Source organism: Callospermophilus lateralis, chromosome 5, assembly GCF_048772815.1.
Source record: "Callospermophilus lateralis isolate mCalLat2 chromosome 5, mCalLat2.hap1, whole genome shotgun sequence".
Classification (NCBI taxonomy): Eukaryota; Metazoa; Chordata; class Mammalia; order Rodentia; family Sciuridae; genus Callospermophilus; species Callospermophilus lateralis.
In genome coordinates, this window is record NC_135309.1 from 134,796,296 (window position 1) to 134,820,629 (window position 24,334).

At 33.5% G+C, this 24,334-nt stretch overlaps 1 protein-coding gene across 1 annotated transcript in view; it reads right to left on the reverse strand.

The window, feature by feature from the left end:
* Cdh12 (cadherin 12) overlaps nucleotides 1-24,334 on the reverse strand; it is a 646,257-nt gene that overhangs the window by 79,404 nt on the left and 542,519 nt on the right. The window contains exon 5 of the mRNA XM_076856175.1: nucleotides 13,522-13,641. Within this exon, the coding sequence (XP_076712290.1) occupies nucleotides 13,522-13,641 (120 nt within the window). The remainder of the gene's footprint in view (nucleotides 1-13,521; nucleotides 13,642-24,334) is intronic.

A 24,334-nucleotide genomic window follows, 5' to 3' on the forward strand; every position in this document is an offset into this window, starting at 1 on the left:
ACATTAGGTTAAATTTTATTTATACAAATGTGTCTATTTCAAATAAGAATTGATTAAAAAAATTGGTAAACATAATCATGTGAAAAAATGTATATGGTCAATTTCTGTTGAGTGTTCACTTTCTAATGATTACCATTTTCTTCTTCACTTTCATTTTCTAGGATAAATATGCCACTTAGTTTTTTTTAAATTCATGAATAATCTCCTTTGCATATTATATTTTGTCTTTCACCATCTCCCTCAGTTACTTTAGCAATAGATTTTTCATTTAGGTATCATTAAGCTTTATAACTTCTGGGACTTCTGTCTCCTTTGTCACCAGGTCCTCCAGCACTAGGACAGTGCCTGATATTTGGAAGGAACTCAACAGCTGGTTGACCAAATAAATGATTGTTCGAGTGAATTTATCCATAATTACATTTTTAGTCATAAATTTAATGGTTCATATGCATATTTATACATGATGTTCATTTTCTACTTTTGTGTCCAAATTTAGAACTAATTTATATTTACACTTATTCATAAGGAAGTAAGTAAAAGCTTCCAGCATTCTTTAAAAAAACAAAAACTGAATGCATTTTAAACCTAATTCCTATTTGCAGTCAATGGTTTTAGGGTAAGATGGGACAGCCTTTGCCTTCAACCTGTGTGGCATTGATAGTGTGGTTTCGTAAGGGAGCAAGTATGACAAAGAGTGTCAACAGGAGCACATAACATTGAAATCACAAACCAAATATGCATCCTCATTTTATCTTTGCTTTCTACTTACTATCCAACTACCAAATGCCATTTTGAAGCCAATTCAGATTTAACTGCAATCTGAAATTTCTTTTGACACTTGGAAGAAATAATTATAAAATGACAGCCTTCATTTTGCTACTGATGTTTTATTCAAGAATTGGTACTGACACCATTTTGATTCAATCTGTTTGTCTCCAGCTTAAGCTCCTGATGCCTTATTTCCAACTAAATCTTACAACTAAGATTTTTCATCTCTACTTTTTAATGTCTCTGTCCTGCCTACCTTAATCTGTGTGACTTCTTTCTGAGTTATGCTTTCTGCAAATTTTAGATAAATCCCTGAGTTTGATTCGTATGTTCATATGCTTACTGACTTGTTCTTCTATTCACTAAGGCCTAGCTTTGCACAATTTATTTTAAATATAATAACTACAAATATATACAAAATATTTTTATTTGTTTAATTCGTTTGTGCTTGAAAATCCTCAATATCAAATTAGAGAGAAAGAAAAGAGAGACGGCAGGAAAGAGAGAAAGGGAAAGAGAATTTTGGACTTGATTCTTTCTGCTTAGTGAAGTGTATAAAAAAGCTATCTACTGAAATGAAGTTAGATCAAAACATTAAGATACAATTGCAAAGGGGGTAGATACATATAACTCACTTTCAGAATATCTGTTTTTTTTTTTCCTGTGATCTTTTTTCCCCCTGTGATTTTTAATTTTGTCAAGATGTCCCCATGGCACCTGCCACCCTGCCCTCTTCATCTGCCCTGGGTATGATAGGTGACCTGCCTTCTGCTCCCTGCCCTCCTTTGGTACCATGCTGCCTAACTATAAGGTAGTACATTAAAATTTTGGAAGAGCAAGAATATATGTGATGATGAGAATGATGGTCTTACCGCCATCACTTACATTCAAGAAACCACGGTTCCACAGAAATAAAATGCAACATTTGCACATTTTTGTATCTTGTACAAATCTGGGGAATCGGGAAGACTACAATATTGAACATGAAAAGAGAATTTTTCATTACATCACTTTTTAAAATGCTGAAAATTTCTCTTTCAGGAAATTATTCCTCTTAAGGCCACTTGTTTATCAATCAATTAAAATATGAAAACCAATCAAACAAGCAAGAATAGATTACATGGTTTTGATGTAGGAGGACTTTGCAAAGAACTGAGCTGCAGTACTTCCATACCAGACAGCAGGAAGCAGAAGAAAATGCTTCATGCCAACTAAGTTTACATGTTAGTATTAGTGTCCATCCTATCTACCTTCCTTTTGGTATTTGTATATAGATACAGTGGCTGACTTATAGGAGAGCAGTTGAAAACAAACCCATGAATTTTATAGAACAGTATAAATATTTCACAAAAATGATGCCACTTACTTTAATTCATACCATATAATTCTAAAATAAATCATATTTGTTGGATAAAAGGAGACAGAGATAATTAATCCTGGGATGATTTGAATATCTTCTAACTGAGGATATTTCTAATGTATTAATCAAGACAAGTAGAATGGGAAAAATATTGTTACATAGTTTCTGCCAATATAAATGGACATATATGATTGAGATAGTTTTACACATTTAAAATAATATAACAAAGAAAAATAGTCTGCAGAGAGTTTATTTTCTTTGGCAATAGTCCCTCAATCTTAATGGATGTCTGATTATTTTATAAAATAAAGTAAATGTTCCAAGAATGCCATTTTGAGATGAAAAATAACACAATATTATATAGGAAAAAAATATCATAAACAGCATCTGTGATCATCTAGAATATAATTTTACAAAAGCTATTTTTTGAATGAAGAGGTAAAGTGCAGTACTAAGACATGGGACCACATATCAGGCAGGCCTTGTACTAAAGTAAACATTTCATTCACCTTTTGTTATTAGAATTGAGGATATAATCTTCTTCTCCTGCTCTTCCTCCCTATCCCATTTTGAGTCACCCCCCTTATACCAGAGAAGATATTTGGCATTTGTATTTTAGGGATTGACTAATTTAACTTAGCATAATCTGCTCTAATGCCATCCATTTCCCTGCAAATGCCATGATCTTGTTATTTTTTAGTGCTGAGTAATATTCCATTGTGTATAAAGCCACATTTTTTTTTATCCATTCATCTATTGAAGGGCATCTAGGTTGGTTCCACAGTGTAGCTATTGTGAATTGTGCTGCTATAAACATTGATGTGGCTGTGTCCCTGTACTATGCTCTTTTTAGGTCTTTAAATAGGGAAGAGAGATGGGTGGGAAAAGGAGGGAGAAGGGGAATTGCACGGAAGATGGAAGGAGATCCTCATCGTTATACAGAATACACATATAATGTTGTGAAGAGAAAAAAAAAGAAGAAGTGTGTCACATTAGATTGGGTAGAGAGATGTGATGGGAGGGGAGTGGGGAGGGGAAGGGAGGTAGGAAGGGCAGCAGAATAAAATAGACATTAGATTATTATTATATTATTATTGCTATATGTATATAGGTGACTGTATGACCAATATGATTCTGCAACCTGTACAATCAGAAAAATCAGAAATTACACCCCATTTGATTCAAATGTATGAATTGTCAAGATCATTGTACTGTCATGTGTAGCTAATAAAAAAATAAAAATAATTAAAAAAAGAATTGAGGATATAATAGACACACTCAATTGCTGCCTCCACCCCCGCCCCCACCCCACAGATCTACTTTAATGCTTTTCTAGACTTTGCTCCTTGGCTCCAGGAAGCCTTAGGTCTATTGGCAGTGTATTGTCAAGTAAAACAGAAATTGGCCTGGGCTTTTGTTCCCATAGTAGCCCACAACCCATTCCTTCTATCCCAGGGACCCTCACTAGATAATGCCTGTGTCCCTAGACCCTCTCTCTCCTTAAGTCTTAGTGAGCTAACAGCACCCTCTTGTTATTCCTTCTCCAGGTACTATGTATGCCTTAGTGATTCTCTAAAGTGTGCATGTGCTTTAGCCAATTGTAGTTTAATTAAACTAATCTCAAACTGTCCCATAGTGGCATATGAGACATATGGGATGATAATTCATACACTCTCTGTACAGTTCCTTTCAAAATTTATATTTAATGGGTTTGTGTTTGTGGGAGTAAAAAGCAGATCATAAGGAAGTACACAGTGATTTAGGCAATTTCATATGATGATGAGTGTTGTGAAGACTATAAGAGCAAGTGCCTTGGACTCGGGGGCTTTCTAAGGAGAGGAGACAGCAGAGCGTCCCTACTTCAAAGCCCACTGGAAGAGCCCTCAGGCCCAGCAGATGAGAGAACATGACATGAAACAAGACTGCAGAGGGGCAAAACAGGCAGACAACTGTGTTATTCAAAGACAAATAAGCCTTTTGAGAAAGCATCTTGAAAATTATGTGATCACTTTTCAGTATCACAAAAAGTCTTCTGACATCTATTTGGTGACAGTCCAGAATAAAAACACAATTTGGGGGACTATTATGCACAATCCCCTACTGGATTTAATATAGATTTACTATTATTGTTGTTGTTACCATTACAGTTGTTATTATTATTATCTGAGACAGATTGATAGATTCATCCTGCTGTCTTTCATTTTCAGCAGTGTAGTGACTGTGTCAATCAGTGGGAGACTGACATTTCTAATTTGTGGGTGACCATGGTATACTAGCATTGATAACCTAACTTTTAGTCTTGGACCAATCATGATATTACACATATATTCAAAATGATGGTGATTTAAAGAAGGGACAAGGTGGTCGGGAATCATTTGAGCAATGCAAATTCCAGAATTGTTATATTCCCTATAAACAGAGTTGGGGTAGAGAAACTCTCAGGAGAAATGCCTTCACTGCAGTCACGCACCACCACCAGTCATAGATTCCGAGAGGGTGGCATTTCAGGTTCACACCTTGGAGCACTCCACCTCTGCTATCCCAGCCTTGCCAGGCTACCTGTGCCCCTGTACTTTTCCAGGCATCTCACTCTTATTGTCTCTGTTCCACAGATGGCAGGCTGCTCATTTTTCTCGTTCCTATGAAGTCATTTCTGCCTCAATGACCAGCTCCATCTCTGACTCATCTGTGACTATATCCAACAGGATTCAGGTACAGATGCCCGTTATTCATGGTACACACTTGCTCTTTTTTTCTTATCTTCCCTCAATAGACAGAAGGCTGCCAGAAGACTGAAAAGATTCTTAATAATTTCTATGAATGTATATCTATTTTCCTGTTTCACCTTTATTAATACAACTCTCTATATTTTTTCTATATGTAATAAAGGTAAAATTATTTACCTTCACGTAATAGAGGTAAAATAATATGCAATATTTTTTAGTGTACTTGATACTCATTATTTTGAAACCACTTTCCTTTATGTTTTGTTGCCTGCAAATCAGAAAATACAAGCATGTTTTTTTCTTTCCTTTTATTTAGGGAAGATACACAATATCCCCCATATCAATGCTCTGATTTAGCAATTCACTATGGTCTTTTTCCCGTGTATCTATTTATTTTGCAATAAATATCAAATAAATACATAGAATAAGGTTCATTGCAAAAGCCTTTTACATTCTTCCCAGTTCATCTCCATGTCATTTTAAAGCTTAATTCCGAGACAGAAATGTCTATGCTATATTTTAATCAATCTTTATCGTGTCATGGAAGAAGAAAATATTTTCAAAGACAGAAGGGAATCAGGTTATTTTCTTCCCTCCAAGTCCTAGAGATTTAGAATAGAATTATAGTTTGGGTTTGGGAGATGAACAACAAATGAATCCCGTCATTCTCCATTCACTGAGTAATCTAGCCCCAAGAAGTCCCCAAGGCCACCAATGTGTTCTCATTAGAGCAGCTATAATGGTGAGTTTCCAATGATCTTCTCTCTGAAGTCTTCAGAAACTGCAGGACTCAAAGTTTTCACAAAATCCCCACCTTCCCACTGAGCTCTCTGATTGTCTCCCCTTAACACCCTTCCTGACTCACTGCAGGTCTCTACCTTCTCTTTTTGCCTCCTGCAAACGTTATCCCATCGTAGGTTCATGAAAATTTTCTCAACTTCCTTCAGATTTTTTTCTCAAAGTTATCTTTTAAAATATTCTTGGTCATTTGATCCAAACTCTCATGCTAAATTTGTTTCCTATTGCTTCTGTCACCAATTACCATAAATATAATGGCTTGATACCATATCAATTCTAGAGGGTCTTGTTAGCCTCGAGTCCAGCTGTCAGCAGTGCTGTGTTCCTTTCTAAACATTTTCATCTTCTGGAGGATGCCTAACTGCCTGTATCCTCATCCCCATTCACCATCTTCTGAGGCAGCAACAGAAGCAGCATCTGTAATTCTTTTTTGACTCCTCTGATTCATTAAGAAAGACCCTTGGGATTACTTGGGTCCACTGAAAGGAAACAGGATGATCCCCATCTCCATAGCAGATTATCTGCTGGATAAATTAAATAAGCTACTTAGCTCTTCTTTGCATATAGTATAACACATCTGCAAGTTCAAGCAATGAACAACTTTTCATACTCGGGTTGGGTCATTATTCTATGAGAGATACTAGTCCTCAGCATTTCATGACCTTTGTCATTTTCTCTTTAGTTCTTATTGCTATTCAAAACCCTGTTTATTTTTCTTAATTATTCTCTTTGGTTTGTGGTCCCCAACAAAATATAAGTTGCTGAAAGCAAGCTTTTTTCTCTGTATTTTTGGAGAATACTTACTTACAATAATGTCAAGCATACAGAAGCCACTAAAAAAATAATATTTTAAAAAGTAGATTTTAATAAAGTAATAGTTAATTTACCATATGGAAAAAAGCATACATACATTTTTTTCAAGAGAGATTATTATTTAATGTGTTTTTAAAAATTCTGGTCACTATTTGCAGAAAAGAATTTCTGATATAATTTTGAATGGGATGAAGGATTTAGTTTGGACTTAGCTGTATTATAATTGCTCTATCATGAGAAACATCTTGAATAAACATTATTTTTGACCAGAGAGTGATCTCTTTAAGTAAATCATAGGCTCCAGGATTGACCAAGTAATAATCAACCTTTACACAAGTAATAATGTGGAGAAAGCAGTAGAAAATATATTTTATATATAAGCCTGTTAAAGATAGATGGCAGGATAGGAAGAACAATAATAGTGTAAGAACTAAGAACTTTAGCAGGCATAATATATATTTCCATTTTCAATTTCACAGCTAAGTAATTAAAAACACTAAATAAGAGATCTGGTTTTTGTTATCAGTTGATTTGAAAAGTTACTGAGTTTCATTTCCTTTTAGACTTAATTGGCCAAAAATGATGCATTTTTAAACCATATTGTTTTGATTTTCTCTCTCTGACAGAAATTATCAACAAGAACAAATAAGAGGAAGAACTGCTAATTTGGGGCTCACAATTTCAAAGGTCTAGTCCATCGCAGACTGACTCCATTGCCCTGGGCCCAAGATGAGGCAACACATTATGGGGGAACATGTTCAGTGAAGGAAAGCTTCTCCCCTGTGGCTGGGTGAGGAAGTAGAGAAAGAGAAAGCATGTGGCGAGGAAGGGCCACAGGGAAGATACACTTTCAGGCCACATCCTTTAGTGATCTATCTCCTCCAGCCACATCCCACCTGCCTGTAGTTATTACCCAGTGATTTAAACTAAGATGGACAGATAAGTTTATAGGTCTCATGGCCAAATAAGTTTACCTCTAAATATTCCTGCATAAACAGGAATTTTCAGGAAAAACCTCATACCCAAGCCATTATAGATATTAGTAAAAATTCTGCATCCATCACTGCATACATGAAGTTTATATGAACTTCATGTATGCAGTGATGGATGCAGATGTAAATGTTGTCAACAATGTATTTAGATAATAAGAAGAATTAACAAGTTATTTTTAACAGGGAACTCCCACTATAATAGGCCTTAACAGTTCCATAGGACTTAGGAGTCATTTTCCCCAGGAGATGTTTCTCAAGAAGTTTCACCCCTCTAATCAGTCTATATCTGTAGTGTCCATTAGTAGCATTATTCATCATAGAAAATCGTGTCTTACAAAATTCAAATATAACCTTCTGAGGACTTGATGGGCTCCACCCAGTAGATGGGAATCTACTTGATTCATCTCAGTATCACAGTGGCCAAGAACCTGCCAGGCCATAGGTTATAAATAAATGTACATAAAACAAATTATTAATTAAATACATTACCGGTCATGGTATTGATCTATGATACCAAATCCAGTGATGTCAAGCTCATAAGATTATGACACATCCCCTTTTTACACACACAAACAGTGTATTTAGATGAGAGAGCCATTGAGAGAGCTTCTCCTCGAAAGCAACACAGAATGAAACTAATTCCTACCAGCATATTTTACATCCCTCTGGAGTATTGTCTTTTCAAGGTCAAACATTCTTAGATCTTTCTGCTCATTCTAAAACAAGGCTAGTGGAACTCAATTACACTTCTCTTAAAGAGGGACAATGCCCAATATAAGGGGATCTTTTTCTATGATGCATTCATGGCCAGCTAATACTGCTACACATATGCAAAACATTGCAGAATAGCAAAACATGTGTGCTTTTTTATCTTAATAATGGTGCGTTTCCTTGACACATTTTTCTTCTTAATATGTACTGCATCTATTGATTTCCTTGCCCTTGGTGTGTCCATAAGGAGTCTTTGTTTTAATGTTTCCTGGCAATTCATTCACTCTGGCCAACACATATTGAAGGAATGGCTACTTTGTGTGAGCACTCTAATCCTTGAAGGATGGAGATATTAGAAATTTAAGTTTGACAAAATTATATTATGAATTAATATGAAAATAATTTTCAAGACACAAGACATCACAGGCATTTGCATGGTCTTATAAAGTATTGGCTCAAAACATATGGTATGGTCCATGCTGCGATATTAGTATAAACTTTAGAATACCAACACACTTTAAAACCTAAAAAAAAAAAAAAAAAAAAGCTTTAGTCAAAACATAAGAACACATAGGATATAGACTTGAAGATTATTCTATCTGGATGAACGATGATAGACTCAAGAACAAAAATCTTGGTAAGGTCACTGAACTAAGGAGGGTCACACAGCCTGGAATATCAGAACAACAACAACAACAACAAAAAAAAACCAAAGTAGCTCATGCAACTGCATTTTCCCTTAACTGTTTTGGTATAAATTATATAAATGATGTATACATCCACAAATTCTAAAAGAATTTAGAAAGGACACATGTTTAAAATTTAATGTAAATAAATTGGCCAAAAATTTCTGGACATAGAATACTAGTTTTATATCTATATCTATACCTTGTTATTTATACAATATATCTGTCCATTGTTGGTTGCATAACAATGTAAATATACATAATACTGCTAAAATTTGCATTTAAAATGTTAAAATGTTGATTTTTTTATATCTTGTATACAGACAAAATTAAAGTTTATGGAATAACAAATATATTGAAATTGATATCAATAAGCTTCCTCAAGTAGGGCTCAGATATTTTAGAAAAGTACAAAATATCATCACCATATGATACACAATGTAGATATACAATGTGGAAATCACTAGTTAATTAATGCAGACTAGTTACTTGGAATCATTTGGAAAAAAACTAAATGAATTAAAAAATGTTAAACGTTAATTAATGCATTAGATTCAGTTATTAAGAGTAATATTTTTTGTTCTAACTTGAATATCTCTATTATTAAGGTTACTATGTTCAGCAGTATTCTGATGCCATGCATTAGATAAAATACTACATTATTTTGCTTTTTAAAAAATATTTTATAACTTATGAAGGCTTTTCATTGCTCTTTAAACATTAAGTATAATTAAGCATTATAATTTATATAATTAGCTGATAAAAGCTTATGATATAATAATGTCATTGTATGATATAATAAATAATTAAATATCTTATAAACATTAAATATAATAAAATAATGCATGTTTTATAGATGCACTTACATTTGGATTTTTATGAATATTATTGATTTATAACTTAAGGCATATATATGAACATACCTATAGCAAAGTATTTCTTGGTTAAGACAAAAAAATTATCAAATAAATAAATTTTAAAAAGTACCCTTTCTTGATTTATTGCATTCAATAAATTAATTTATACTAATGTCATGTGTTTATATTTAGAAAAAAATCTTGCCATATCTACTCAGAAATGTTAGAAAGGCTTATCAAAGTGAAATATCAGTACAAACATTAATTTTATTTTCTCATGTCTAATAAATAAAATATAGAAATATTAATCTCTTCCTAAGTATTTATGCACCAGAAGTTTTGATGAGACTCTTCCTTTAAGAATTATTTTAAACTGTTCTCTACACTCAAATGTGAAAAATTTTAGATAATATTGGCTTTTCATGCATTTTATTTAATAACAGCAAGAGGAATCATAAAAAGAAGCTATATGGCTGGAACAAATGGAAAGTATTTCTGAGAAATTGCAATTATCCTTGATTTTTGATTTATTCTTATCTACCACAAGGTGATAAATTTGACAAAAAGTCTTCTTAATGGTTTTTGTGCATGAAGAACTAGTTTTCATTCTCTTAATGAAGTGTCTCATCATCCACTCTTTTCCTGTCTAGTGGTCTGAGGCATGGCTACTACGAAGACTTCTGTCTCCAGTGAAAATCAATGCTTCAAAAATCTATTATGTACTTTGTGCCAGAATTGTTTCACATTTGGTTCTATATAATAAGCACTATACAAAAATACAAACATGAAATTATAAAGTCGTAATGTGTATTCATATATTATGGTGTAGCGTAATACTTTTGAAATGAATTAGAATTTATTTAAAGTTAATACTGCCCAAGTAGACTCAAAAGGAGAGCATTTGTCTTGACTCACATACTTGATATCTGGATGGTATTAATTTGACTATAGTTAGTATATTCTTAACACAAGTGTTTAGTTTATCTCTGTATATATTTTTTTCTTATTTTCAGTTAGGTTTTAATTATATCCTCATCACCTACAGTTTTTCTTAACAGCATGAAGTCATTCATCTTTCATTGGCCACTTCTCTGTATATTTTTTAGTTTATCTCTGTATATTTTTTTTCTTATTTTCAGTTAGGTTTTAATTATATCCTCATCACCTACAGTTTTTCTTAACAGCATGAAGTCATTCATCTTTCATTGGCCACCCTGCTTAGGATGTAAACACATGCAGTCTATAGAGTACATAATTGCAAACCCATGAGAGTATTCTAATACTGACCCTCTTTCTTCACAAGTTGCTATATACTTTTTTTTTCTTTCTTTTGTCTCTCAGGAGTGCTCCTCAGAGACTGAAGTAATTCATATTTTCATTTCTTATCAGATTATCCATAAAAGTAAATTTGGATATGATTTAAAACTCTTTAAGAAAAAAAAATAGCCCAGGGGCTGGGGTTGTAGCTCAGTGGTAGAGTACTCACATAGTACATGTGAGGCACTGGATTTGAGCCTTATCACCACATTAAAAAAAATAATAATAATTAAATATAGGTATTTTGTCCACCTACAACTAAGAAAATCACATATATATGTATATATGAAGAAGAACTAATGACCCAATCTAATGAAAGGATACATTTTAGATGATGTCCCTTCATCAATCCTTTATATATTCTGCCCATTTTCCAAAACTCTGTAATATCTTGGAAACTTTGTGTCAACATAAACTTCATTGAACAACATCCTCAACTTTTTTCTTCTTCAATTTTCCCTGTTCTTCTAAAATAAATAATTTCCCATAGTTAACAATAATCAAAAATCTTGTTTAATAATGATATTGATATATATCTTCCTACATTCACTGCCATATTTACTGTAAAATACCTTCTAAAGGTTACTTCCCCATCACACACTCACTGGTAGCATTTCATGGTCTGACTTTTAATCTACAATACTCTGTCTAAACCAGAGGAGGTTTTCACCTTGTGGATTCTCTTCCCCTTATAATTGCTTCTTGTTTTAGTTAGCCTTTTATCTCTGTCCCCCAAATACTCAACAAGAACACCTTAAAGAAAGGAAAATTTATTTGAGGTTCACAGTTTCAGAGGACTCAGTCCATAGATGGCCAATTCCTTGCTCTGGGCCCAAGGTGAGGCAGCATATCATGGGGGAAGGGTATGGTAAAAGAATCCTGCTCTTCTCCTTGCACTAAGGAGGCAGGAGGTGGGGAAAGGAAGATGTACCCTTGCAGGGCACATTCCCAGTCATATGTCTCCTCCAGCCATGCCCAACCAGCTTACAGTTACCATCTAGTCCTTTCAAACTAAGGTGAACTTTAGGTTTCAGATCTCCCAATCCAATTACTGTACCTCTGGACATTGCTTCATTAACAGAGGAGTTTTGTAGCAATACCTCATATCCAAACTATAACACTTCTCAAAGAAATTCTTAAAGGAAAGATGTGTTCTCTTTACTCTCAACTCTTTTTTTGGATCTAGACAAAGAAGAAATTCACTATCTTACTCTCAGCTTCAAAATTTCTGTTTCCCCCATTGACTTCATCACAAGGGAAATAAGTGAGCATGACAGTAAGTTCTGTAGGTCCTGCATTTGTTTCCAATTTAGTAGAAAAACAATATGCTTTGTTTCTAGGCAACATTAGTAGATGGCTAATTATTAATAACATATCTCATTGGCATACCAGATTTCAACACATACCTCTTTTAGGAAATATATTTGGATTATATCAATAAATTGTATACAAACATATATATATACATAGATATAATGTGTCTTAAAATTTATAAATTTAATATTTTTCATGAAGAGTAATTGATCTACAAATTTTAAAGATAGTTTATTTTAGTATATGTTGACAATTCTGATTATCTTCAGCTAACATAAATAATAGTGCCCAATTTATTTTGCAACTTATTTAATTGCACTATATAAGAGGGGATAGAATGGCTATCACCTGGAGTTCCTGCTTTAACTATGATGTGACATGGAATACCTTCTTCATTCACTGGTTAGAGTGGATGAATCTCCATAACAATGTATTTAGTGTTCAAAAACAGACTGCTTAGAAGAACAGAGATCTCATGTCATATATCAGGGAAAATAGGGGTGAGGGTTTCCTCAGTGGTAGATCACTTGCCTAATATGCATGAGATCTTGAGTTTAATCCCCTGCACCACAAAAAAAGCGGGAGGGATATAAGATCTTTTATGTGCATATGTTCCTGCCCTTTCTACATCATCCATATTATATTTGGCCTTTAAATCTGCAATTTAGGTTAGGTTGTTGTTGTTGTTGTTGTTGTTTTTTAGAAGTGTGATGGCTTTGAAGACACAGACTACAGAATCAATGGTCTTCATGTCTTTCATGCTCTACTTTGCTTTATTACAAACGTGTCTCTTGGCTTTAGCCAGCCACTTATGACACTTATACAGACAGCAAAAATGATCTAGGATTTCTCCATGCACTGATAAGCCTAAAAATGGAATGTAATTTAATTCAGCCAAGAAACCTGGAATGAAAAGTTATTTAGCCAGATATTAAAAAAGTAGACTTTTGAAAATTTAAAATAAGACAACCAGAGAAGTTGTAAGTATATGTGAAAATGTTTAGATTTACACAAGTCACTATCTATAGCAGATAGGTGAGATGCTAGTTTCTTTGCTCAGTATGAAGCTCACAGAATCTTTTTTGCTGTATTAGAATAGGTGATTTCCATGCCAAGAATTAGTTAAAGTTTAAATATTTGAAGGAGTGGTGATTAGGTTTTCTCTAATAAAAAATTTACCTGTCTTGGGATCAATAGAGAAATAAGGTTGTCCCTGAAGAATGCTGTAAACAACTCTGGCACTGTTTCCATAGGTCGGGTCATCTGCATCGGTGGCCTTGACCTGGAGCACATATGCACCTGGAAAATAAGACAGTGTGATTCTAGCTTTCTTCCTGTACAGAGTTGAAAGCCATTTCTATAATTTGCTGCACTCTGTTTTCCTTTGGAATTTGGCATTTCTCATGGATGTCATGAGATATTATGCCACTGAAGAAAATTTAACTGTTACCATCAAAACATCATATAATAATATATCAGAACCACAGTGAGATATCACATCACCCTATTACAAATGGCTAGTATCAAAAAGACTTAGAGGCTAACAAGAGCTGGTGAAGATAGGGGAAAAACAGAACTCTTGCTCAATGTTTGATAGAATGCACATTAGTACGTCCATTTGGGAAATTAGTGTGAAAGATCCTCAAAAATCTTATAACAAAACAACTTCTGAACCAGTGGTTCTAAGAGAAATATATCTAAAGAAAATGAAATCAGAATGTGGAAGGCCATCTGCATTCCTCTGCTCATTGTGGCACTATTCACAATAGCCAAGAAATGGAAACAACCAAAGTGTTGCTCAACTGATGAGGAGATTAAAAAAAAAATGTTACAAAGAGGATAATAATCTGCCCGAGAAATTAAACCCTGTCCCTTGCGGCAGCATGGATGGAACTATAGATCATTATGTTAAATGAAATAAGCCAGGCACAGAAAGACAAGTATTGCATGATCTCACCTATGTATGGAATCTAAACATTTGATATTATAAAGGTGGAGAGTGATATGGTGGTTCACAAAGGCTGGGGAAGTCAGAGTGGTGGAGAATAGGGGAAATGTTGATGAATATTCTGAGTAACAAGAGGAGGAGCAAGATGCTCTGATGTGGTACTGCATCTAGGGGACTATAGATAACAATAACGTATCATCTAAAAGCAAAAAAAAAAAAAAAAGTATTTTTAAGGTTTTCATCATAAATAAATGATAAATATTTGAGGAGAATCATTAATTTGATTTAAACATTTCACAATTTTTACATGTGTCAAAGGATACCACAACATATCATTAATATATATAATTGCTATATTTTCACATATGAGTTAAAATAAATTTAAAAATGTGGAATCATAGAGCTGTTACTTCAAATAGCACATATTTTAGACATCTATTTTAAAAGTTAAGTCCATTTCCAGTAGATAGATCATTGAACTGAAAGTTGTCAAGATAGTATTATTGATTTCTACACTAAAGAAAACATGGACACCACTTACATTAGCTCATCTGCCTACTGTGGATGCTTTAATTTCATGATTAGAATATCAATAGCTAAGCTAAAAGGTTTAGAGGCTTACTGAACTTTAGAGGTTAAGTGATTTGCAATTTCAAGTTACAAATCAGCAAATGCATACACGCATTAGGAAGCCTTTAATTAGAAAAGAATACTTGAAAAATTGAAAAACCATATTTAATTGCAGTGTCAAATAGCTACAGAACACCTCTTGGTCTCAAGACTAAATTAAACTGAGGGTTCATTGGCATTGAAAGACAGTCCAAATTATCTGCAGCTTTACTCCTTTTTTTTTTTTGAAATTGAGAATATTATTTAAGTACTAAAGGGAAGTTGGAGAGAATTTTTCTGTATTTTTCTCTTATCTACTTAAGCACATTCATAAATCAGTCTTCAAGAACTTTTTAAGTACCGCTTCCCAATGTCTTCTTCAACATTGTTATTCTTAAATGAGTAAAAAAAAATCAAAGATATCATACATAACTTGTAAAAAAATTATATTTTGCTTTTACTTAGAAATCTCTGCTAAGCATACACACACACATATGTATATGCTGAGCAGGGATATATATATATATATTGTGTGTGTGTGTGTATGTGTGTGTGTGTGTGTGCATCCTAAGTTTTACTGTGTACTCTATCCCTTGGAGGCATTCAGAGTAGTTGCTGTGTTTGGGGAAAGCACAGTTGGCCCTTTCCATCCAGTTATTTATTTAGTCTTTTCTCTCAAGTTGGTACCAATTTGAACTTTGAATAAACTAAGTCTTATAAAGCCTAAAGGAATGAATCCACTCTTCACCATTACTTTTTTAAAAAAGTAAAGTATTAGAGATTAGAGTAAGAAATGCTAACTTTCCCTGGGCACGGTGGAGTGTACTTCAAATCCCAGCTCAGTAAGAAGCTGAGGCAGGTGGATTCCAAGTTCAAAACCAATCTCTGCCTCTTAGCAAGACTTTGTCTCAAAATACAAAATAGAAGAGCTGAGGGTATTGTACCACAAAACAATAAATCAATAATAAACAAATAAATAAAAATTATAAAGTAAATGACAACTTTTTGTAGATATTCAATATCAAATGCTTTTGCTTAATATGCTTTGGTATATTCTATCAACAAATGAAAAACATGTTATAGCAGCCTTTCCCAGGGCAAGAAACTTCTAGAAGGAAGAAAATATTGCTAAGTAGTTAAGAGTGATGAGTAGTATTTTCCATCACCAGCACCAACATTTCCATGCCATCAATAGTTGCATTAATCATACCACTAATCATAATGAAACCATAATTACACACACACACACACACACACACACACGCACGCACAAGAAATTTCATTATTGATTAGTGTTTGCTTCTGTGAATCACTATGTTCCTGTCTTAAGGAGTCATCAAAACTGGTCTCAATGTTGTAGATATGAACATTTTATCAAGAATAAATTTTCCTCTCCTCAACAGTGATTTTTACCCTCAGATTGATTACCTATATTTCTTTACCATACATGTGTTTTATAGAAAAGCCTATCAATTTTAAATATTACCCCAATCCTAAATATGAAATTGCAGTTTGAGAGGTGTGAATTGTTCTACTGTATAGGTACATTTGAACTTAAAACATTTTTTAATAAGTAGCAAATAAAAATATTTAACAAAATAGATATATGTAGTAATAAATTTAATAAAAGTTTGCCAAACCTATACCACATGCAATATCAAAGAGGAATACAAATATAATCTTGTCTTCCTTTTTACATGTCTGTTTTTAATGTTAATATGAACTTCCAATAAACATGTTGAAGAAATTTTTTTCTTGAAATCTAATATTAAAATCTTGTGTGAATCATTTATAAAGTTTGTCACTTAAAAGAGTGAGAGTACTTCATTAATACATATAAGTAGCAGAGATTTTTCATTCAATCCTATTAGTCACATGATAGCAAGAATACATGTTTCTCTACTTGAAGCACATTATTAAAAAGAGCTGTCTGTTCAATTTCAGAATAGGTGAGTCCTGGCTTGCTATGTCAACTTTCCCATGCTTTTCTCTATACTAACACAAAAAACAAAACTTTCATGTTGTTTCATGTTTCATGTTGTTAAGAATTCTCAGTTAGAGGGCTGGGGCTGTAGCTCAGTAGCAGAGTGCTTGCCTAGAGTGTGTGAGGGACTGAGTTCGATCATTATCAGCCCCCCAAAATAAAATAAAATAAAGGCATTCTGTTCATCTAAAACTATAAAAAATTTAAAAAAAATAATTCTCAGTTAAATTTAAGGAATATTTATGCTTCTAAGCAAGACTACCTTCTTCAGTGCTAAACTCGCACACCAGTTGTTCTTAACACTATTAAATACTAAATGCCCAGGAAGTAGAAAAAGATTGTGGATTTGAAGCGAAGGCATTTAGTGTGCAATAGGGAAATAATATACTAATCAATGATTTGCACTGAAAATGGAGGGGTCTTCTATGTTGACAACAGCCTGGAATTTATTTCCTATGCCTCAAATTCAAATACAATAATATAACATTCTAACTGCAGTGCAGAGAGAATGTAGTTCACAGAGAAAACATTACTTTATAAATGGTTGCAGATAGTGTGCAAAATGAGGCAGAGTATCAAATCACTTCAAGTTCACTTTACACTGCCCTAATCATTACAAATTTAATAGTGTATTTTTAGTAATAGTTAAGCCAACCCTAACATATACATATAAAACTAAGAGCAACAGAAAAATTGAACATGGAGTTATATTATACAATAATGAAGAAAGAAAATGCATCAGGGAACCCAATTGAGAGAAACTGAACTAAGTAAGTGTTCCCTAACATCTAAATCATCATATTTAGAATTCATTTGAGATCCAATTTGGATGTGGCATTAGTAAGACTATGATAAACAATAACAACAACAAAATACTAAAGGCTTGGGTGGCTTAAACAACAGAAAGCAATGTTCTCACATTTCTGGAGGGAAGAAGTCTAAGACCAAACTGTGAATTTTTTTTTTTTTTCTGGTAAGACTTTTCTTCTTCCCTTCCAGATGGCCACTTTCTCACTCTGTCCACATGGTCTTTCCTTTGTGCTCATGTGAACTGGGAGAGCTCTGCCATCTCTTCATCTTCACATAAGGTGACCAGATCTATCAGTTTAGGGCCCCACCCTTATGACTTCATTTAGGCTTAAGAACTCTTAAAATGCTGTGTCTTGAAATACACATGAATAGTTTGGTATTGGACATATAAATTATTACAATTCAGAATAAAATTGAGGAATGTTTTCTATAGTGATCAGGAAAAAATATTTGAGAAAAATAATTTATATGGACAAATGAATAAAATGAGGTAAAATTTTTGTACTTTTTTCTAGTTTATTTCTTTTTTTAAGAAAGGGGAGAGAGAGAGAGAGAGAGAGAGAGAGAGAGAGAGAGAGAGAGAGACAATCTTTTTTGTAGATGGACACAACAAAATGCTTTTATTTTTACATGGTGCTGAGAATCAAACCTGGGTCCCGCCTGTGCCAGGCGAGAGCTGTACTGCTGAGCCACAGTCCCAGCCCTAGTTCATTTCTTTAACAAATAAAATTCTATATCCTTATTGTATACAGCTTGATGTTTAAAATATTTGCATACACTATGGAGTAGCTAAATTGAGTTACTTTTTATATGCATTACTTGACATACTTATCAATCTTTGGGTTAAAAAAACTTAAAATTTGTACTAATTTCATTAGTGATTTTCAAGTATATAATACAGATAGTTTCTGACTTAGTGACAATTCAACTTAAGACTTTTTGTTTTAGTTTCAAAATAATATGAAATTTGTGCATACATTCATTTTACAGTCAGTAAAAACCATACTTCAAATTGTGAAATATGCTCTTTGCCTGAGCTAGTGATACACAGTAGATAGGACACCCCCTTAGTAATCTCAGAAGCATCAACAGCAGGCAACAGCTCCCCCAGGTAACCATGTGACCATGAGCGTAAACCACCAATGCTCTTTTTTGGAGATAGGTATAATGAATTAAATAAAATATTCAGGACTTTCTTATAAAATGAGTTCATGTTGATTTCACCCAACTCTAACCTAACATAATGGTTCTTAACATGTTGAAAGCAGGTTTAGGCTCAACTGTGATTTTCGTATGTTGAGTGTATTATTCAATACTTAAATTATTTTCAAATCGCAATGCTTTCATTGTATGTAAATCCACCTGTACATTGTTATTAATTACAGTCACTGTGTTGTACAGTACATCTCCTGAATATATTTACCCTGAGATTTTGACCAAGAACTCCACAATCCCCCTCTTCCCAGCTCTTGGGAACCACCATTCTACTCTCGGCTTCTATGAGGATTTTTGAAGAAAGTTTATTCCATGGAGAGACAAACTCTAGGGCTAAGTCACATTAAATGTGCTGAGGGATCCAGGGAGCAGTGAGCCACACTCACTGGGGATAACAAATGACACAGAAGGGATAATAGAGAAAATGAATGTGTATGGCTTTCCAAAGCCATTGTTAGGCCTGTCCTACTTCTCCAACACGTCATTGTCTTTGTCTCATTATAACTCATTGTACTGTCTAATTACCCAATTATCCCTGTTTCAGCTTTCTTTTATATAAAATATAGAAACATGCACACATTCTCAAACCTTACTTTGCTCACTCAAATCTTGAGAAGACATCCTACAAAAGCACAAAAAAATTCTTCTGATTTTTAACTAATATTTACTTAGTGAGTACTCATTTTAGAAGTTTCTGTTTATTGTCTCTAACACAAATAATTCTGAAATTGGAAAATTCTTATCCATTGGCACAGCTCAGTCTAAAGGCATTTGAATTCAAACATATCAATATCCATTGTCAAGTTTTTCTACAAAGGACTATATAATTTACATTTTGACCAATGTATGATTTTTAGCGTTCTCATCAGTTCTCATATGCAGTTGTGTTTTGACTGCACTTTGGTAGTCCATCACCTTATGTTTATTGTTATTTCCATCTTGTGTATGCATTAGATACACACACACACACACACACACACATACACACACATACACACACACAAATATAAATTGGTATCATATTCTTAACCATCTGTCCTTTACACATTATGTTATATATTAATCGGCAAATTGGTCATATATTTTCTAGCTTATTTTTATTTATTTTTTTACCTTTAGTTTTTTATTTTATCTTGGTTCGTGATTTTTGTGGAAAACCCTTTTTTGGTTTGTTTATTTTTCCCTTTAGCATTACTAAGGGTTTAATCAAGGGATACTTTATCACTGAAATACATCCCAACACCCCTCCCTTTTTAAATTTTGATGCAGAGTCTTGATAAGTTGCCAAGATTGGCCTCAAACTTGTGATCCTCCTGCCCCAGTCTCTCAGGTTGCTAGAATTAGGTGTGAGCCACCACGACAGGGTTCATGAAATTAGGTTGTACTAATTAGAACTTTTTATGCATATATGTTAACATATATGTGTGTGCATGTACATTACATACATACTTTAAAATATTATGCTCTGTCCCTGGTGAGATTAAGTTGTCTTTATTGTCTCTTCTTCATAATTTCTATCACAGTGTATATGGGTTCTGGAACACAGAAAAGACTAGTCACTTTCTTTCACAATGGAACCACAGAGGCCTTGCTTCTGCTTGCATGTGTCTTGTGATAATTATGCTTTATTTATTTGATTAAGTTAAGAGTGATATCATCAGTGTCTGAAAGTAATTATAGTATCTCTACTGTCTGCATTTCATAACACAGGAATTGAAGGTCAATGCTAATATCACTCTCTTTGATACTACCACAGATGACTCTAGCAAGACAATGGTAGATTGCAGTTATATTAATTCACAACTTCAACTGAAATAGTCATTAATTTGTTGGTGCATGAATTTATCCTTTCAGTCAACATACATTCTATTGTATCTACAGATATCACTTTCAACATACAAGAAAGCATATTGCATAAACATATATTCTGCCAATGCCACTTTTAGCATGAAAATTTTATATTCTGCATATTATATTACTTGCATTTTGAGTACTTAGTAAATAAGTACATAAACTTGCTAGAAATACATAGACAATTTAAGTGTATTAAATCTAACATACAGTTTCTGTAGAATTTTTCTTTAAAATATTCCCAATATATAGGAATATTCTATTCATCAAAGACGTCCTTTGCTTTTTATCATTCTGAGACTGCCTAAATCCATTTGCATCCTCACCACTATGAAGTAAAAAGCATCTCAAATGCTTGAGCAAAGATTAGGTTTATCATGAGGTGCATCATATTTTTGTTTTTTGGTTTTTTACTTTTACCTTATGTACATTGTATTAGAACATTGTAAATGTTCTAGATATATAATAGGATGTATGGAATGATATATATTCTGACACTTATTCGGCTAACATTTGAAAAGAAAAATACATAAAATTGAAAAACCATGAATTTTATTATCTAGAAAAGTGTATGTAGTATATGCTATTTAAATACATGTAAAATAAAATAAATACACAGAAATTTATTATTTTTTCTTTTTTTCATCACCTATAGGCTAACAAAGTTTAACACTAAAATGAGTGATGAGCTCTTCCCTTCCCTTAATATTAAATTCTCATCTGAATTTTATTTCCTATGTATTAGACAAAGTGACTTTGGTACGTATTTTTAAAATATAATAAAATACAAAAAAAAGTAGACTGTAATAAAATTGGCCCACTATATATACTTGAATTCAGAAGTACTCTAATTAAATGGAAATGTGATCTTATGAAAATTATTATTATGATAATGTAACTTCAGTGCATGTGTAGTACTAGAGATTAAATCTAAGACCTCACACATGCCAAGCAAGTACTCTACCACTGAACTACATTCCTTTATTTTTATTTATTTATTTTTAATTTTGGGACAGTGTCTCAGTAAAGTACAGCTGAATTCCAACTTGCAGTCCTCCAGCCTGTTTCCTGAATCGCTGTGATTACAGGCATTTGCCATCATATCCAGTGAAAATACAATAAAATACGAGAGAGAGAGAGAGAGAGAAAGCAGTCCCTAAACTGTCCATACACTAGCACTGTTTCTATCACCCACTCTTCCATGCATGCAAAAGTAGAATTCTGTGGAATCAATAGGCTCAAGTTTAAACTATATAATTTTTTAAAAAATGTTTTAACAATGATTATTTCAGGATTGCATATGTTACTCATTTCAAGCCAACAAAACTCAAAGAGATAGGTGCTGGGACTTTCTAGAAAATGTTCTCTTTATTTTTTCTCTAGAAATAGATGTGTGGATGTCTGAAATTGATACAGTCTTTTAGAACACCTTGGGAAGAACTTGAATGGAAAAAGTCAAACAGAAGAGGATATAACCCTAGAATTATAAGAATGGAAATCAAGTCTTTTTTTTTTTTTTTTTTTTTACTAATGCTGCCTGAAGCTCAACCGTCAACACTTTCTATAATTTGAAACCAGAAACCACTTTTTAAATGCTACTTTAGACTTTGAGTTAGATTTTCTGTTACTTCTACACAAACAATATTTTGCAAGTTATTTAAACCCTATTGGCCGCTTTTACCTCAGAATGGAAGTATAAACTGTCCAGTCTTCATTGAACTTATTAATGCATTAATTCATGTGAAAATATGAAAAACTCCTAAGTGTAATAACTGGCACATAGAGAAAGCTTATCACAACAGTTGTCACAGTTCTTTAGCATTGCAATGAAAGCATAGAGTCTTCCTCTATTTCCAGTAATATATTGTACAATTTGAGATGGAATTCTATCAGAATTCCTCTCATAATAACTTTTCTATTACTGCAGCATTATCTTTTGGATACAGGATTTTAAACATATCACTGCTCTTTCCAAAACCAGGCCCACGAATAGCTGTAGTGTGAACATCAAGACAGTCTGATTTCTGTTTTCCATTCTGAAATTTACCTAGTCAGCACCTCCAAACTCGATCTATAGGACATTAGTTTTTTCTGCTGTCCAACAAAAGTTAGAACTTGGCTGCTTAATTTTGGAGACTAACAAGTCTGAATTGCTAAGAATTGGAAATTTTGTGTTATACTTTGACAGTGTGATGTCACTGACAGTTCACCTTAATTAAAATCCTGGTTCCCCTGAGACTCCAAATATCTGTTCAGCATTTAGAACTCACAACAGCACTGCTTCAGCTTTCAGGTACTGCTTCCAATCAACTCAGTTTGCTCTCAAGAGAGAAAGGTGCTCCTCATGTTTCCTGGTCTCTTTGAAGGTATTTAATTTGGAGGTCCCAATCTTTCTTCAAGTTATTTCGCTTTATGGTTTCCTTAACACCATTTCCTCTTTGCTTTCTACTTGCTTCTCTGATCATCAGTTAACCTTTTATATAAAATCACATTTAGCTCCCTACCTGGAAAGGTTTCTGTGCTGTAGACTTTTACTCTAAAGCTGTATGTTCTACTACCTAATCTCATTCCTATTAGCTGCTAGGTGCTAGACCTTGGTCAACATCCATAGTTTTCAGTTGTTTCAGAAGCAAAATTGCCAGTAACTAGAACAAGATAAGTCTTGATTGTATTCTAGAATGGCTTTTTTTTTAGAACTTATTTTTCAGATTCATTCCAGTCTATTATTAGTGAATCATTGATAAAATATGTCCCTCCTATCTGATATTATTTTTAATTAAAATATTAGTTTCTCATCTAGATCATAGTATTGCAATAACCCCAAAGCTGCTTGTTCAGTACCTAGCATCAATTCTGTGTAATTCAATCACACTTTTCTTTTATGTAAAAATGTAAATTTGACTTTGTCCTCAGCAGTATCTCAGATGTTCTTGTGAACTGCCTCTCCCAACACCTCCGGGTTCATCTCTCGCTAAGGACTCGTGTTTATGCTGCCTCTGTAAGATAGCAGTTTCCTAAGAGATAGTGCTGCTCCATATTCTGCTATGGATTCATGCTGTTGTTGATGTTAGAAATATCCTCTTTGCCTACTTCAAAGACTGGATCAGTAGCTCCTCTTACAGAAACTCACTTCCTATATGTTCAGAATGTCTTGGTTCCTGTCTATCCTTCCCCTACTGTGTCTTCCACTAGTCACCTACAGACTGATTCAGCTTTACTTTCTTTTGGAATCTCAGAAATACTATAGATCTTGGTTTATAATACATACTTAATACATGTATCTTGTGTAAGTTAATAAAGGAACAAATGTGTCTGGCTAAAAAAGTAGTTTCAATCAATTGATGTTAGAAGTTTTCAATGAAGCCTTAGATTCCTTGACTTAGCCTAAAGGCTCAATGTTCCACCCTGTCAATAATTGTGACAGCAGCACTCTTTTGCTGTCTGTTGCAGAAATCAAAGGAGCAGCTTCAAATCAAAAGTGTCTTGAGAACTCTTAAGGGCAATGGCAAAATAGTACCACAAAGAGAATATACTTTCCTAAGGGCAAAAATTAAACTGACATCATATGCAGAAAA